Here is a 17648-nt window from a genome sequence, read left to right on the forward strand (position 1 = left end):
TTGACAAATAATGTTATAGGAAAGTTTTAAAAGATATCCAAGCGATATCCAAAGCAGACTGAGGGAAAAACGTACCACAGGTAGCCCAACATGAGGCACCTATTTTGAAAAATGAAAAATTTCCAAAATAGCTGACAAAATTCGCTCAAAAACATAGTAAGAAGCCTATTATATTAGCATCAAACCTTAAAGGAAATGTGTTTAAAGTCTGAGCAGTCATAATTATATTTTTCTTTGGACGTCATTCATGATTTTCTGTGGACTCCCTGTGTAACGGCGCTTCTAGACCAATCAAGATCTCTATTCTTAGGATGTTTCGCAATGCTTCCTTTCGATGTTTGATTCGATCGGACCACCAAAGCTACATGTGGCCTGATACAAGGTTCAATTTTTACCAGGAAAGCTTCATCTAAAAATTAAATATGATTTCCCCATCATTCCTCAAGCCTTATTTAAACTGGAAATATTTAAATAGGGATCAGCTAGCTGGATTTGATCGTTATAAGGTAAAAATGTTTTTGCAAAGTAATTTTTGATTAGCTACTACAGCACCTCCCTCTTTCTTGGGCTAGCCTGTGATTAACTGGTCCAAATGTCTAACATGGACTGTATTCTTACATGTATTATCATAATATTTGATTTTCAGTATAAATCCATCGATACATCTCCGGTCTCCAACTATATAACTCATCCATTTTGGAATTTCGTAGTAAAGGTAAGCTTGAGGTTGTGACAAGTGAACGGCATTTGTGATCCCGCTATAAATGCTTAATCAAACACTTGGCTAGTCTTTTCATAGCTTTTTCCGAGTATATGAAGTGTATATGAAGAGTATCTCGAACAGGTTGATTGAGTTATAAGCTGGCTGGAAGCGCCCACACAATCATATGTCACGCTCAGTGTAATCTTCCTCAAGGCTGCTTCCTCAATGAAAAATAAATGAGAGCTGCATCTGATCATGATCATATCATAGCTTAAATCGTAAAAATGATAAGCTTAAATACTAAGCTTTCTTTTTCTGACGTTTTATTTTTAAGATTGCTATAAGATTACATACATTTGTGTTTTGGATGTTAACATCTGAAATATTATGTATCATGCTTAATTATAATTAATTATGTAAAATTGACATTAATATTTAAAAAAGACAGAACTTAAAAAATCACCTAGAGTTTTCAATACGTGTTTCATTCCTTTTTGAATTTTGTAATTTTTAGAGCGTTTCATCTTAGGAAGGGTTAGAAGCCCATCCAGCTTGCCCTTACTTTTAAAAATGTACATTTCTAACATTTTGATGTTTAAGCCACTTTACGAGAAAGTGCTCTTCCAAGTATGGACACAATTTGCCATCTTCCTCAATCAGTACCACAGATAGGTAAACAGTCTAAAAGAGAAGTAGAAATGATGGTATGAGCTACATCACAGGAGGTCAAACCCCAGACCTCTTGCTTTGCTTTTAGTTCTAACCAAATTGCTTTCTTTACACAGTTCTTCCCACTATGGCTAGCACCAAATGTATTAACCTTTGTTGGATGGCTCTTAGTGATGTCAATATTCCTCATCAATAGTTATTATGACCCACACTTCAAGGCAGGCCTTGGCAAGCATACCGGCTATTACATACCTTCCCTTTGGTGGGTATTGTTTGCTGTAGCTCAGTTTGTCTCTCATACTCTGGATGGTATTGACGGTAAACAAGCCAGAAGGACTAGTTCCAGGTATATATCCTCATCGTATTTGTATGTTAAAGAAATGTTAGTTATCATTGTTGTGCATTGCATTGCATTCCAGGGGAGGAGTGCAGGGGTGTGCACCCCTCCAGTGGTTTGACTTTGTGTTCCTACTTCGAAGATAGCCAATGCTGTTTTTAACTGTTTTTTGCTGGGTTAACTTTTGTTGCAGCACCCCCTCCCCCCCAACAAAATCCTGGATCCACCCCTGCATTCATACATTGCATTGCATTCATAACTCTATGAAGAGGCTGCTTGACCATTCCCTAGTGGTTGTTTTACTGTACACGATATCCCTAGTGACTAACTAGTTATTTTGACATTAATTTTGTAATTGTTTCAGCTCTCCTCTTGGTGAGCTCTTCGACCATGGACTGGATAGCTCAGCCGTTTGGTTGATAACCCTCGGTCTGTTTTCTGTATTTGGTCATGGAGTAGGAAGTATCACCGTGTGGGAATTTTATTTGATTGACGTAGTATGCCTCATTGGTTTTTACCTGGCACACTGGGAGAAATATAACACTGGTGTTTTAAATTTACCTTGGGCGTATGATGCCAGTCAATTGGTAAGTTAAATACAATAAAAATACACCTTTTTTTTGGGGGGGGGGGGGGGTGATGTTTTCCCATTTTAGACCATGTGTCATTCCCTAAAGCATTATTTCTTTGTTTGACGGTTGCACACAAGAAGACACCTGAATATAGATACAAGGCAAACAAAGAATCTTGTTCTCAAGAGTATGACGCTGGTCTGAAATGTGAAAACATTAACGAACCCATTCAAAAAGGTTTAAAACTATAAGTTCTCATTGGTTAAAATATGGTCCGAGGGCCATATTGAGAGGGGGAAGGGGTATGGAATGACCACACCCTCCTAATATTTATTGATAAATAATTTTTAGCATTTGTTTGTAGCAAACTAGCTAACTTTGTTAATGTCTTTTTGTTCCTGCTTTTAGAGTATAACTATAGTATATTTAATGACGTTTGCTCTTGGTGTAGAGTTTTGGAAAACTCAAGTTAATATATATGACTTGGAATTGCAGTATTCTGATGCTTTTAGAATTATAGTATATGGTATGTATCTCTCTCGCTCATCTGTCTACCCACCCATTCATCCATTCATCCACCCATCCATCCACCCACCCATCCATCCATTCATCCACCCATCCATCCACCCACCCACCCATCCATCCATCAATTCATCCATCCATCCATCCATCCATCCATCCACCCATCCATCCATCCACCCATCCATCCATCCATCCATCCATCCATCCATCCATCCATCCACCCACCCACCCACCCACCCACCCACTAACTTGTTGAATTTTTCTTTTTTTCTTGCAGCTTCTTGTGCTTTTATTACTTTTCCAATGTGTGCTTACAGTGTGTATGTGTAAGTATCTTTTTCTACCTAATAATCAAACCACTAGATTGTCTACTGCTTGAGTTCCTTTCCTACTCTACAAAATCAGAGGATGGGGGGGGGGGGGGGGGGAAGGTAATTCTAGCCTTATCCACATAGTTATTCTGGAAACTAAATGTCATGTTGTTATGCAATATTTAATTCATGCAACCAGTGATCCATTTTCATTAATTGCAGGGGACACATCAATTCAGGGGGTGGTGTGTCAATCATGGTTGGGGGGGAGGGGGGGTAGTGGTTCGCAGCCCATTCCATGTACACTCAACACCATCCTGTCTTTTATGAACTATGTCTGTTATTGCAGGGCACATCTTACCAATGCAGGGCGTGGTGTGTCAATCTTGGTGGGGGAGGGGGTAGTGGTTCACAGCCCATTCCAAATATACTCAATACCATACTGTTTTTGATGAACTACGTCTGTTATTGCAGGGCACATCTTACCAATACAGGGCATGGTGTGCCAATCTTGGTGGGGTAGTGTTCGCAGCCCATTCCATATATACTCAATACCATACTGTCTTTGATGAACTATGTCTGTTATTGCAGGGCACATGTCACCAATGCAGGGCGTGGTGTGTCATTTATGGAAGGTTTGGCTCCCTTTTTACCTCTAGTGGCGTTATTTGGCATGTTTACTTTCTGGGCTGTCATATCTCCATCGGACATCCTGTATAATCAGTCCAGATTGTTTCTGACTGCATTGGGAATTGTCTACTCCAATATCACGGTAAGTCTTTTCATTACGACAAAATTCTGCATACTATTTTTATTATCAAATCCTCATTATCACACACACATACAGATACACTCTCACCCTCACAATCACAGATTAGGACTCTCCTTTTGAGTTAGTTAGTGAGTTAGAGTCATTTTGACTAATGTTACTTGAATCATAGTCATTTTATCAATGAGAATTAAGAGGTTTATGTCAAGAAAGTTTTTATTTGAAAAATTTCTGGGCAGATTCTTGGAGTCAGGTTGACATCTTCGTTAACCTGGTTGGAGTCAATTATCAATAGCTTTGTTATTGTTTATTATTTAAGTGGAATAAAGGTTTTGTAATGCATTATTGGTATGGTGTCAGATGAGTGTGTTTTTGAACCAAGAACCCAAAAGCAAGATCGTGGGGGGGGGGGGGGGGGGGGGAGGTTAACATTTTAGAGAGATTTTATGTTTTTTTTCATTCTTCATTGCCAGTGTCGTCTGATAGTCAGCACAATGTGCAATCAGCAGTGTGAGCGCTTCAATCACTTGCTATACCCTCTAGCAGTAGTATTGCTTCTTGTTCCGTTCCTACACGTCGGTGGAGAATATATAGCCCTGGGACTTTACACGTTAATTGTCGCTGTTCTTCACATTCATTATGGCATTGGTGTTGTAAGTAGATTTTTATATCCTCAAAAAGTCTAGTGGGGAATTTTTTACTTTCATTGCTTAAATATATGAATTTGCTTTGACTTGTTACAAAGTTACAATACCCTGACTTAAGTCAGCCCAAGATATTGTTTCAGGGTTCAAAGAAATGGATATTTGGTTTGGTCACAGGCATCCCCGGCCAAGGATTAAGAGCTGTTAAGTTGCATGAAATTGTGATTCAATCTTTAATTATATTGTAGATTCAGTTCAAATTAAAGAAATGAAATCAATAGTAAAGAGTCAATGAAAGTTAGAGATTATTTTTAATGACCTAGCTAGTGCAAAGAGGGTTCCAATACCTCTTGCCACACTTCTTGGGGGAGGAGGGTGGTGAAGGAAAGCAACTCCATCCCCTCCCTTAAAGGGCTCCCACAATTTCTTTTGTATGACTGTTACTTTTATATTGTTACAGGTAAATGAACTTTGTGACCACCTAAAGATCCACTGCTTTTCTTTAAAAAAGCTATAAACTGCAGGCATTAATATGAAGATGCACTACTGCACTACTTCAGGATATGCCAGTTCTTACCATAGGCCACGTGGGCTATCATGAAATTCTGGCTTGATAACGAGGCTTTAGCAGGATGGTACTTCATGTATGGTTCAGATTTATTATTGTCCAATGTAATTAAAGGGATAGACATAGCAGTGCAATGTTCATGAAGTTCCTTCCTTCTTATTTGGACTTGCTAATCTAGCTTGAATGTTGATAAGCAAAGGTTATTTAAGTGTCATAACATATAACTTTAAGGTTCTAAGCCTATGAATTTTCTTCACAACTTTATTATCAAAAATATATATATTGTTACCATGCACAAATGACTGTTACCAAAGCACTTTCAAATTTAATAGTGTATAATGGGTTTATAGATATATTCTCTAGGTTATTGATTGGTTAAGAGAAAAAGCCATTATGATGGAATAGTTTAGTGAATATTGAACAATAATTGTTGGTTTATAGTGTTTTTTATGTTTCTTTGAACTAAATAAACTTTGATGAGAGAGAGAAACCATACAAAAGCTGAGGAGGGGTAAATGTACTCTTTTTAAAAATGTCTCTGATGTACAATACAACAAAACTAGAAAATCTTAAGACAGCATTGGCATTCTTTGGCTAAAATCTTTTTTTTTTTTTTTTTTGATTGACGGAAGCCAAAAACTGTAATTTCTAAAAGTTGAGTAGGTTAAAGGTTAAACATGAAAACAGCTTAGACCATAGTTAATAGAGGGGAATGGTTAGGAAACTCTATTGTTATAGGTTATTCTTGGCTTTCACCCACGTGACACCGGTCTTGACAACGGTTGCTATCCGCCATCTTTGTGCCCCTCGATAGTAAACAAACAGACGCGACAGAGAGATATGTGTGAACTTTTCACTGAACATGGTGCATTGTATCGTAGTTGGTTGCGGTTCAAAGAGCGGTAAGAAAAAAGTTTCCTTTTCTTCAATACCTAAAGTGATATCGAATCAAGGCGAAGAGCACGAAGAGATGACACGAGAGCGGAGAAGGCTTTGGATTTCGGCCATCAGTCGAGGCGATACTGACGCGAAGAGGGTTCTTGAAACCGAACGTGTTTGTGGTCTTCACTTTGTCTCTGGAAAGCCTGCAAAAGTCTGGGACAGATATAATATTGATTGGGTTCCACCTATTAACCTTGGAAAAAAGGAAAGTCAGGAAGAAGATCTGAAGGAAGCAGCGAAAGCTAAGACAGAACGAGCTGAAAGGGCAAGAGAGCGCAGGAAGCGAATCATAGAACATCAGCAACTTGGAGTCGAGAGGAAAAAGAAGGACTTGAATCAAATTGGGAGTGCTGTCCAAGATATCGAGTTTTCTACCGAAACACAGAGTAATTCATGTTTTAATATTGAGCCTTCTTGCAGCAGTGCGAATGATGAGCGTGAAGAAATACTCGACAAGAGCACCCAGACACCCGTAGTGACTTTCAAGGACGAGTCAACACAGATGGACTTAGACTTAACTTATTTTGAAGGTTCACAGAACGCTGACACACAGACAGATGAATTTGAATACATGTTTTTAAAATCTGCATATCAAGCTCCGGACAGAGAATTCTTCGATACAGCTGATAAAGTTCGATTTTACACAGGACTACCTTCCTATGAAGTCCTGACGGTGGTGTTTGAGCATGTCGCGCCACATGTTCAACGGAAATCTACAGTTCTTAATAGATTTCAAGAATTTGTGCTGGTACTGATGAAGCTGAGACTAAACGTTCCCTTTCAAGACCTAGCGTATCGTTTCGTGGTGTCCCTGTCAAGTGTATCAAGAATATTTACCTCTTGGATATTGGCAATGGATTCTAGGTTGTCCTGCTTTATCCATTTGGCCTGAAAGGGAACAGTTGTGGAAAACTATGCCAATGTGCTTTCAATATACATTTAGGCGCAAAGTAACTGTCATAATCGATTGCTTTGAAGTTTTTATTGAAAAACCAACAAATCTTATGGCCAGAGCTCAAACGTTCTCATCTTATAAGCGCCACAACACCATAAAGATCCTTATTGGTATCACTCCCCAAGGTACAATTTGCTTTGTTTCTGAAGCTTGGGGTGGCCGCACCTCAGATAAATATTTAACTGAGAATTGTGGATTCTTAGATAAGTTGACCCCAGGGGATACAGTCATGGCTGATCGGGGATTTACCATCACAGAAAGTGTTGGTTTAAAGCATGGAAAACTGGTAATTCCAGCATTTACCAAAGGGAAAGCCCAGTTAGATCCCATTGACGTTGAACATTCAAGGGGGATAGCCAGTGTTAGGATACACGTCGAAAGAGTGATTGGTCTACTGCGGCGAAAATACACTATTCTGGAAGGAACACTGCCCACAAACTTTGTAAGCAGCAACCAGAATGGGTCACCTGAATTCCAGGTACCAATCATTGACCGCATTTTAAGGGTTTGCTCTGCACTTGTTAATTTTTGTCCTTCCATAGTGCCATTTGAGTAGTACATTTTTCATAAAAAGCAGGGGTGGTAACAATGTTTAAAGTTTTTTCTATAATAACATTATACCAGGAGAAATCATTATTACATTGCGACAGGCACAAAACACTAAAATCACAATTACTATTTCACTAGAAATAAAGCAACAATTTTATTCACGTTCTTCAACAAGTCCAAATATGGAGGGGACAAACAATCTTAAAAATTAAATTTTGATATGAAAAAGGGCATGAAGGAAAAAGAAAGTGAAAATAACTCTTTACCTATGGCCTAATTTTTCATCTGAGATTATGTGCTAAGAAGATAACTGTGGCTAACACATGAATACTGATTTTGATTCAACTAACAATTTTTTAGCCAGAGAGAAATTGAAAAATATTATGCCAAAGGTAAACAGAGGTCTAATAATATTCAATAGCAACTGAAATGTTTATTAATTAATTTTATTGCTAGAAATATTGCTCTATGTATGACTCATTGTCATGTTACTGTTTCTTCCCTGATACACCATTTCCCTGAACATGGGTTCCTGCTTATTTTAATATTGTCACTAGATTTCATAATAAGAGATGTAGATTGAATCTCGAAAGAAAAGATTTTAATATGTTGGTGTATTTCTCAAAGCAGAATTAATCTGTTTTGACTGAGCCTAAAGTAAGAAGCTGATAATGCTGGACAGTTCAGACACAAACATTTTTACATTTTATTCACTGAGTTCCAATGAAAAGATGTCTGATTTAAATCGCTTAAATGAAGTATTTATTTTGATTATCAGCTTTTTGCTTTTGGTTATTTATTAAAAATTATTTATTATAATATTTATGTCATATTACTGACTATTACTTATCACTAATAATTTTCTTTGCTAAAGAATGAATTAAAAAGTTGGAAACATGCTTATTTGTCCACCTTTAAGGGAAGCTAATAAATGGGGACGCATTTTAGCAACATCAAAAGTTACATGACTGGGGTTAGTACCAAAAGCCAAACACGTAGCAAAAGCAACTGAAAAAGCTCCGCAGTCGCTACCATTACTTTGTTGCTGAACTGGTACAAATTCTAAATTAACTAGTCTTCCACCTATTAAGTCATTTGCTTGCTCCTCTATTTCCTGGCTAATTGCATGATGGTAGAGACTATCATAAAGATTTACAACACCAGGTAAGCATCCTATACTGCTAATACATACCCAGTGATCAGTCCCTGTATGCAAAATCTGAATAAATTCTCCCGAAACTACATCAAAGTTCCTTACTCTTCCTAGGGTTGGGCGCTGAAATCCCTCAATTGACTGGTTTACATTCTGCAATAATACTTGGGTAGCTTGAATTATATCACCATTAAGCCATCCAGCAGGATCACTGATGAGGTCATAATCAGCATTGTTTAGTGTTGCAAGGGCACTATACTTGTCAACAACACCGGTTGTAACCTGTGTGATTTCAATATCGTCTTCACTGTCACTATTACAATCATCTGTTTGTGATTCTGAAGTTTCTGGTGATGGTGAATTGCTTGGCTTGGCAGAGGTTGTCTTTGAAGAAGTAGAAGTGGTAGGTGTGGATGATTTGTTTTCTTTAGCTTTACAGGCACCACACACCCACGTTGACTGGTGATTCTTTGGCATTCTTTTCAATCCCAAACAGCTAAGATGAAAAAAATGACCATTTGTACAGTTGGCATTGTGGCACTCGACCAGTTTATCACTTATGAGTGCCTTTGCATTACAAACACAAATAGCATTGCATTGCATTGCAGCTTGGTTGACAGTAGATGGTTTCGGCTTGGCTTTTGAAGCCCCAATTCCTCTCTTAAACTGTGGCAGCCTGCTGCAGTGAGGACAATACCATCTTTTAGGTATGGACTTCCCACCTACAGCCAAACATTCTATGTGAAATTGGCCATAAGGACAGTCAGCATTACTGCAGGAGACCATCTCATCACTGCACTGTCCTCTACAAAAGCAGACTGCTTGATCACCTGGAACTTTAATGATAACATTGCACTTTCTTGTGTACCACCGTCCCAAGATCTCAGGGAGTATGCCAATCCTCCAAAATGCTTCAAGCTTTTTCACGACAGTTTTGAAGTGGTGGGGGTCTGGGTAAATTCTCTCACACACAATGTGTGCATTTCCATCTGAATCCACAGCACAAACAACAAAGTCAGCATATTTTCTTTCTGGCAGAGTAAACAACTGTTGTTGAACCTGTAAGTAATAATTGTGGCTCTTCTTTAGCTTCATTAGGCCATTTACCACCTCAAGACAAGAGTTTTTTTGTAGAACATACTGCTTAAAGTCACAGTTGGGGATGGAAATGGGACATTTCACCTCTCCACATCCCAATCCGCAGCAATTGCAAGAAACTAAAAAGTCTGGGGTTGCATGGATGAAAGGAAATTCCCTGTTGATGAACAAACCACATCTCTTAAGTTCAAAGTTAATATGCTTTGTTTTCATTAAGCTTTCATATGCATTAATGGCATACTGTTCGTACTTGATGCCATGTCGAATGGCCTTGTTATCCAGCTTGTACAAGTGGGGGTAGCAGATAGATTGGATCAGTGACTGGGAGGGCTGAGCTAGGTTGGTGTTGTAGGCAGCACCACATACAGAGGCTCCAATTCTGCCAGCACGATGTCTAAAAAAACCTGGGCCCTTAGCTTGATCTCTTGTGTCTTGCTCAACCGCTTTTATCTCCTCGTCTGAAATGTTCAGCTTGACATCTAAGCACTTTCGCAACAGTTCTAGATAATCTAGATCTAAATTACAAGGCTCGTAAAGATCACATAAAACTGGAACATTCCGACTTTTGGAAATGAAATGGTCAGCGAAGGGGTCGATTAAACTTAACAAAGCAGCTTTTGTTTGGCAGTTGTAGAGTTTTGTGTAAAATTCCTCCTTTTCCGCTGCTGAAACTTGGGCTGAAGGGTTCGGGTCTCGTCCAGGTCCAGCTTGATTTTTACGAGACTGTCCTAAATTTTCATCATTCAATTTATCAATGTTACTGTCTAGAATCTCTTTGAGTTTTTTCGCAGAAGAGAAATCTATGTCCTTGGCCCTTGCGTAAGATACTTGGTTGACATACGTGGGAAGAAGCCACGTGCACTTAACTTGGGTACAGGCTAATTTCCCGTTGATTCTTGTCCAACATTCGATGTAAAATAAGACGCTGGCAACATGCGAACAAGATTCTGCTAGGCCTGCTTTACAACCCAAACAATGAGCAGAAAAAATCGTACCATCCTTGCCGGCAATGATCCAAATATCGGCCAGAGGGTCATTCATGCGTTGGGAATGGCGAACTTTCGCCACGACCACATGCTTGCTTGAGATAATTCGTCCTCTTACTGAAGCCACAAATCCAGACACCACTTGATTATATGCTTCCAAACTCTTGTAATTTTTAAACTGATCGTTCGTATAATAGCTCGTCTGCAAAACCAAGTAACTAAACAAAACATTCAGGATCAAACTGCTCACTTGGTATGGTGACTGGATCAACGCCTACTGCCTCGATCTTCTTCAAATAACGTTCCTTTACATGACTTTCAAGACCTGATCCATATTTCGAGAGCACTGGCACAGCCATTTTCCAAAGTTTTGAGACGTTATTTGGCTCTGATTCGAGCTAAAACTCTAAACACTATAAAAATGGCCTACTATTATCACAACATTTCACACTCGGAGGAGCACAAAGATGGCGGACGCCCATATTTGGATAGGTCGAAATAGGTCAGTGACGTCACGTGAAAGCCAAGAATTGTTCACTTTTTTCAAGCGTGACCATGTACAATCCTTTGTTTTAACATTGTTGGCAATGGTTGAGTGAACAGACCAAAATCTTTCTTTTGGCAGCTAGTTCAAAACACTTAAAGATTTTTAAGAGATATTTGAATATTCCTTGAATATTCTTTGAATGTTTACTTATTTTGCAATTTCGGATGAGCATAAATCAAACATATTGCACGGTCAAGACCGGTTCAACCTCACAAGCGAACAAAGACCTGATAACATTAGGTTTCCTAACCATTCCCCTCTATTAACTATTCTTAGACCTAGTTGAATTTTAATGGTTATTTTGTACATTATGATAATGTTTTGGGTATTTATTGATTTTTATGTCAGTAGAAAATTTTTTTTTTGACTTTTTGACTGATTTATGACAATTAATAATAAAGTATATATAGGCCTGTTATGAATTGTTGATTTTGTCAAGTAATAATTCCACTCACCTTGAAAGTAATAATGAGAATATTAATAAATTATGGAATTTAGCAATGGCATTTCCACAGAGTGGCACTTCATCCACTGAATTCCAAGCGAAATTTAGCCGTTGATTTTTATGGAGGGAGGAAAACCCTCAAAGCACAGGAAAGAACCAACAAACAACTCTACTCACATATGACAATGACCCTGGCAGGACTCAAACCTGGGTCGCATTGGTGAGGGGCGAATGCTCTCACCACTATGCCACCTGATAGAGGTTTGGTACGATCGTGGCCAAGCCCATAATACAGATTGGACTGCCTGGGGTTAGATGGCAAAACAATAAAATTCCAATTCTCAGGTGATTGAAATTTGTTTGCTTTATCCTCCAAACTGAGTTCGTTTGACATCACATGCAAGGGATATATTAAGGGAATAGGGTCACGTGACCTGTTTGTGCAAATATCTGGTACTGAAGTACTTCAGGTTGGCATTTCCTTAGTTCATTCCCTGGAACCCAATAATTTTGCGCAAAACGATGGATCAGAGGGGCTATTTTAAAGCGAACATGTGGATTATTATATTATATTTATTTTATTATTATTGATAATAATATAAGGTAAAAAAGTTTTTTCCAATCAAAAAATGAAAAAGTAAAAATTAGAGTCTTGATAACAGTGGGATTTGAACCTTAGTCCACCGAGAAAAATTCAAAAAAATCGACTCCACTTTGCCATACCCCCGAGACATCCGCAGAGCTGAGGCGTCGTATGGACTTCGGACCTGACGGCGATTAAATCCTTCTGCCCTTGGGTGTACGAATTACGCAAGAAAATGTTCTAGCCGAAGCATCAGGGGAGAGACCAGCCGGCCCCCAGACCATATCGGCTAATCCCTTGCATCTCTGCCACGCACGAAATCGGTTGAAAGTATAATGTTAAAAAGTCTAGTCTATTCGGTGCATTGTTTTCAAGGCTGTTGTTATGCTAATTTTATGGAACCGTGGTCCAGTACGGATACTGAGATACTGAGTCAAGCCCGTCTAAGGAGGGTTAGTACCTGGATGGGTGACCTAAATATTACACGCTTTTTAGGCTTTTGCTCCTATTTTTTCAATTCTTTTTTCAAATTTGAAAATAATTAAATCGATGTAGAACTTTTCTAATTTTACTCGATATAGGATGATTAGCGAAGTTTTATATTTAAAATATCAGGAAAATGGGGTGAGAGGAAACTACTTTGGATAGGTACTTTGCACAATGGAGTCATTTAATATTACTAACAAAATGCGTCACACGCGAATTTTCTTTTTTATCGAAATTTGTATTGGCTAGCTCAGGAGAATAGTAAGACAATATATTTTTATAACTATTTGTTTCTATTAAAGAAAAGAAAATGCTGCGACCCGAAAGTTTCTACAAAAACGATGGTCGCCATCTTGGAACTTGTACATAACAATTCAATGACTTCAGGCTTGGTGCGGTCTGACTCTTACGATTACAACTCGTCCCTAATATAATCATTTAGATTATTGTCAACAGCACGTACTGCGTCGATTCTTTGCTGATCGTCCTGTGAAATGGTAAAGAACCAAATACAAAAGATTATCAGTTTGAATAAAATAAATAATGGAATTGTGAATGAGAATGAACGTACATTCCACAATTTCATCTTAGATGCCAAAAATGCTAAAAAGCCATATAAGTGCAAGAGAGATTTAAAGCGATCCACTATTGTTTCTGTTGCTATGTCCTACACTGAAGATCAAAGAGTTGGCCAGAATACCATTTCAAATTCATTTAAAGCCCTGAAACAACCTCTGGGTTGATCAACTCAGGGCACGGCGGCTATTTCTCAGATCGAGCCCTTAAAACCCGTGGGGTACTCCCATATATAGCAATGCTTGTCAGAAATTTTGAAAATGCCCAAAAAAGGTACGGTGAGCTAGCATGATCCCAGCCCTTTTCCATCAAAATCAGAGGACGGCTAATTAACATATTGAATTCTCGAAGGAAAACTTTATTAATTGTGGATGCCATGTGAAGGGAAATGCCTCGTAATCCTCGCCAGTGTTATTACCATAAAAACAGATAAATATATAGCCATAGTGTAGTTGTTTTGCATGGGACAAGATGTATATACTGCATGGAAGACCGCTTATAAAACTGTCTGATCCATTAATCACGAATATCATGCATTCTTGGAATTAACCCAATAAAGAAGAACCGTCAAATTATGAACGCCTAAAATACCTTTTCAGTGTGAGTTATACATGCAAAATAAAGTATTTTGCTTTACGAGTTTCTAAGTTAATATTGCCAACAGCTTTGTGATGCTAATTATTAGACTTTCAATAAATGTTGCAGTTTTTTGGTGTCTTCTCATTGCAATAGACCCCTCGTTTCATTCATGGTCACGCCTTAGTCCTCCAAATATGCCAGGCATTCCTGGTCTTTTTTTATCACTGCAAGAAGTCTATATCAGTCAGAAGACTTTGAATACTTCCTACTTTGTATGATCAATATGTCGAATTCATTGAACATTTCATTTTTTGCCTTTTTTTCAAGAGAAAGCAGATATGAAACGAGTAACTTACATTTGGACATGTTTCTGGCTGCATCAACACGTGCCCACGCGAGATGTAGTATAAACAACAGTGGAAATCTCCCTGTCGTTCTGTAGAATTGAAACAACAAAAACGTTTCAAAGTTGCTTTATTTCTTTCAAGGGGAAGACATGAAACGAGTAACGTACCTGAATTGGACATGTTTCTGTCTGCACCACGTGTCCACGCAATGTATAGCCATCCCGTGGAAGGTTCTCCATAATTTAGATTCTAAACGAGAGAGCTATGATGGTACAACAACATTCAGTAGTTAGTATTTACAAGGAGGGATTCATCAGTGTTTGAAGATTATCAGAATCTAAGTAACCTCAGTCCTCCTATTCTCGATTAACTGAAATTTGACTTTGCCATGCAGTGAGGTGAGATGAGGCTAGTAACGATATCAACAACAAAAAATTGAACGACGTTAAAATTTAAGAAAGGAGCCATGCAAACTGCACTTTTGTAGTTTGTAATAAGAAGTTTAGACATGCAAGAACATTTCCTGATTGTGCGTTATCATAGCATATTCAGCTATTCAACCTAAACCAGTAGCATTTTTAAGACTCGTTTTGTTCCGTAGTACGTACATTTCTTATCATTTTGAAATTATCGAATCCACATGAAAACAATATTAAGAGATTGCACAAAAATGCTAAAAAAAACATCTGTATAGTGATTTTCGTTTAGTATGATGATAAAACTTTTTTTGAAAAGCTTACCGGTTTAAAAGAACCCTTTTGATATCAATGCGAGTTGAGAGACCGTCACGTATAGTATACGAGGATGGCGAAGCGGGTGCGGGGCGTTGATCATATGTGATTGTGCGTGCATGGCATCTAGTTCCCAGTTCCCAGTTTATAAGTTTGGTTAAGGCCTTCATCGCGAAGTTCCCTTCCTCTCGTTGACACATGATGGAACTTTTCCTCGACTTGGTGATCCTCACGTTCGTCTTTCTGTTAGCCATCCACAGTACACTTTCACTTCTTTCTCCCTCTATAGCATTGACGAAGATGTCTCGATAACACGATCTGTGTACGATTCGCATTTTGCTGGTTTTACGATGTACATCTTTGTTTCTCGGACCAAGTGGCCTTGTTCTCGTTAGCGACGCAAGCACAAGCACAAGTACAAGCGAAAAAAAGAAAAGAAAAGAAAAGAATCTTCCTTACTCTTGGGTCCTCTTTCGCTTGCGCCGCTTCGTCCCATAGTGAGAATAGCACTAAAGCGAGAACCAGACTTTAAAAAATATTTTTTGTGTCGAACTTCTATCCCTACATAAATCATCTTCGAATTCTGCCGTACACTTTCATTTCGAGTACAAGACCAGTCAGTGCAGTGAATTCATTCAGTCCAGCTAGATACAAATTGTTCCGACGAGATCCGCTCTAAAAAAGAAATTACATACGCGAAAATGTGAAAAATCTCATATAACTTCTTTAAAGTAGATCTTTTTTTAAGGTAGGTACTTTGTTTTTTTGTTTTGTTTTGTTTGTCTCTTCCTTTTATTCTTTGATTTTTCTTTTCTTTCTTTCTTTTTCTTTTTCGCTTTTTTTTTTCTTCTAGTCTTCTTCTTCTTTTTTGTGTATACCAATACTTGCCTTCCTTCTTTTTCTTTTTTCCTTCAACTTAATTACTATATACTTCTCTTTCCACGTATTCTTTCCTTCTTGTTCTTTTTGCTTCTGCTCAGCGCAGATGGCAAACGGAGCACTTTAAAAAAGCTATTGGTTGATGTCAGAAGTTCGTTGATGTACACTAACTGAAAGTCGATTTTGCGTCATCCAAGAAAATGCTAGCTTAATTCTAGTTGACGGTATCAGACGAAAGTTCATGAAAGAGTAGAGACTTTACGTGAAACTGTTTCGCCGACGATTCGGTTGTCTTTTTTTTTTTGAACATCCTAAGAAACGGTAGTTACTAAGTACGGATGGACATAAAATCTAATCCCAAAACTAATTAAAAAGTACTATACGGATCCCTTCCATCAGGCGACGTTTGTCTGTTGAACATCGTCTATTTCCAAGACTTTTCTCAGACCGATTGAATTGAATCATTTTTGCGATGAAATAAGATTACTTTTGCCAAGCTTTTGCTAGTCCATCGTCGTATGCTGCTTCAGATCTTCCGATTTGCATCTAATTTTCAATATGATATATTCGACTTCGCTAGCTGTATATTGACGTCGTCCGAGTTGCTAGGCCAACTGACATCTATCTGTTGTTCATATACACTTGTTATAAAAAATATGCACTTCGTTCGTAATAGCAACTACTGTTATTCCGTTTCGGATTGTTTAGTCTTCGCTGACTCTTCCCAGTGAGAAATAGTTATTTTGATTTCCTAGCTTTAAATCTGCTAAAATAATTAAATTCTCCAATATGTTCAAATTTTAATCACTATAAATACTATGATATGGCAAGCTTGAAAACAAGTTGAAATATTAGTTCTAAAAAAAATTAAAAAAACTCCAATTGTCAGCGATCAATTTAGCTAATTTCCCCTTGCGCATGCGCATAAGTTAAGGCAATTTTTGGGAACTCTTGTTGCCCCGGCAACGAGCTTGCATACGTATATACATACATTATCGATCACTTCCTCGTGGGGCTTTTCAGCTTTAGGTTGCATGCGTTATAGGTGACGCTGACCGGATGACTCTCTCTAGCCTCGTCCCCAGGCTATTCTCTACCCATTCTCGTATGAGCTCTGGGTACGAGAATGGACCAAACCTCGATTTTGATGAATCGATCGGTCTATGGAAGTAAATCGAGGGGTCTATAGACGTGACGTCATAGCAGCTCGGGCAACGTCAAAAATGATCCAAACTCAAATGGAACCACAAGCACAGCGAGTGGTTTCACTGCAAAGTTTAGATCATTTTTGACGTCATTTTATGTTCGATTACAGTACAGACCCAAAGAAAACTGACTTTGATTTGTTTTTTATCATAACAAAGTCGAAAAAATTGAACAAAAAGACAAGTAGTTTTATCCGCTCGCTCAGTGCGCGTGGTTGTCGTATTCGACAATAGTTCTATGCCAATCAGCGCGCGAGAAATTTCTAAGTTATGGTAAAATCTATGACGACGTGAAGGGTAATTTAATTTTTTTAATGAAACGATTGTGAAATTGAGCCAGGCTATGCCATTTTAAATTTGGTTTTGGAAGCTGACAAAGAATAGGCTGGGTACGAGGCTAAACTACGTCGTCATTAGCCTGAGAAAGAAATGGGACTGGAAAAATTTCCTGATTTTCAAGTTAATATGAAATATTAATTTTAAAAAAATGGA

General features: G+C 38.2%; 5 protein-coding genes across 6 annotated transcripts; 3 read left to right on the forward strand and 2 right to left on the reverse strand.

Moving 5' to 3' along the window:
• The first annotated feature begins 342 nt into the window (after positions 1 to 342).
• Positions 343 to 8440, forward strand: LOC116293606 (ethanolaminephosphotransferase 1). Its single transcript, XM_089032135.1, has 9 exons — positions 343 to 506; positions 647 to 715; positions 1489 to 1718; positions 2074 to 2296; positions 2690 to 2807; positions 3081 to 3129; positions 3706 to 3886; positions 4357 to 4536; positions 4988 to 8440. The coding sequence occupies exons 1-9, from the start codon at positions 423 to 425 to the stop codon at positions 5042 to 5044; spliced, it is 1191 nt and encodes a 396-aa protein (XP_088888261.1). The 5' UTR covers positions 343 to 422; the 3' UTR covers positions 5045 to 8440.
• Positions 5958 to 6929, forward strand: LOC148909942 (uncharacterized). Its single transcript, XM_089032479.1, has one exon. The coding sequence runs from the start codon at positions 5958 to 5960 to the stop codon at positions 6927 to 6929; it is 972 nt and encodes a 323-aa protein (XP_088888605.1).
• LOC148909943 (uncharacterized) lies at positions 6952 to 7548 on the forward strand. The gene has a single exon (XM_089032480.1). It carries the CDS (start codon positions 6952 to 6954, stop codon positions 7546 to 7548), a length of 597 nt encoding a protein of 198 aa, XP_088888606.1.
• LOC148909944 (uncharacterized) lies at positions 7677 to 11298 on the reverse strand. The gene has a single exon (XM_089032134.1). It carries the CDS (start codon positions 10831 to 10833, stop codon positions 8422 to 8424), a length of 2412 nt encoding a protein of 803 aa, XP_088888260.1. The 5' UTR covers positions 10834 to 11298; the 3' UTR covers positions 7677 to 8421.
• A 1749-nt stretch (positions 11299 to 13047) lies between these two features.
• On the reverse strand, positions 13048 to 16482 carry LOC116293561 (uncharacterized). 2 transcript variants are annotated; one of them, XR_016120146.1, is made up of 4 exons: positions 15082 to 16482; positions 14509 to 14603; positions 14351 to 14430; positions 13048 to 13326 (listed from the first exon to the last, which is right to left on the reverse strand). XR_016120146.1 is itself a non-coding variant. In XM_089032216.1 (3 exons), exons 1-3 carry the CDS (start codon positions 14519 to 14521, stop codon positions 13252 to 13254), a joined length of 168 nt encoding a protein of 55 aa, XP_088888342.1. In that variant the 5' UTR covers positions 14522 to 16482; the 3' UTR covers positions 13048 to 13251. The 2 variants fall into 2 exon arrangements, 1 of the variants encoding a protein (XP_088888342.1); XM_089032216.1 differs by having other exon boundaries at positions 14509 to 16482.
• Positions 16483 to 17648: the final 1166 nt, after the last annotated feature.

This window comes from Actinia tenebrosa, unplaced genomic scaffold (genome assembly GCF_029948245.1).
Source record: "Actinia tenebrosa isolate PJP-AT-01 unplaced genomic scaffold, QUT_ActTen_1.0 PGA_scaffold1__47_contigs__length_23844297, whole genome shotgun sequence".
Classification (NCBI taxonomy): domain Eukaryota; kingdom Metazoa; phylum Cnidaria; class Anthozoa; order Actiniaria; family Actiniidae; genus Actinia; species Actinia tenebrosa.

Coding starts and splice junctions, on each gene's coding strand:
- LOC116293561 (XM_089032216.1), bottom strand. Junction 13,327..14,350: donor AGCCAGAAACATGTCCAAAT/GTAAGTTACTCG, acceptor ACCATTTCACAG/GACGATCAGCAAAGAATCGA.
- LOC148909942 (XM_089032479.1), top strand. CDS start 5,958: ATGGTGCATTGTATCGTAGTTGGTTGCGGTTCAAAGAGCGGTAAGAAA.
- LOC148909944 (XM_089032134.1), bottom strand. CDS start 10,833: ATGAATGACCCTCTGGCCGATATTTGGATCATTGCCGGCAAGGATGGT.
- LOC148909943 (XM_089032480.1), top strand. CDS start 6,952: ATGCCAATGTGCTTTCAATATACATTTAGGCGCAAAGTAACTGTCATA.
- LOC116293606 (XM_089032135.1), top strand. CDS start 423: ATGATTTCCCCATCATTCCTCAAGCCTTATTTAAACTGGAAATATTTA. Junction 1,719..2,073: donor GCCAGAAGGACTAGTTCCAG/GTATATATCCTC, acceptor TAATTGTTTCAG/CTCTCCTCTTGGTGAGCTCT. Junction 3,130..3,705: donor TGTGCTTACAGTGTGTATGT/GTAAGTATCTTT, acceptor CTGTTATTGCAG/GGCACATGTCACCAATGCAG.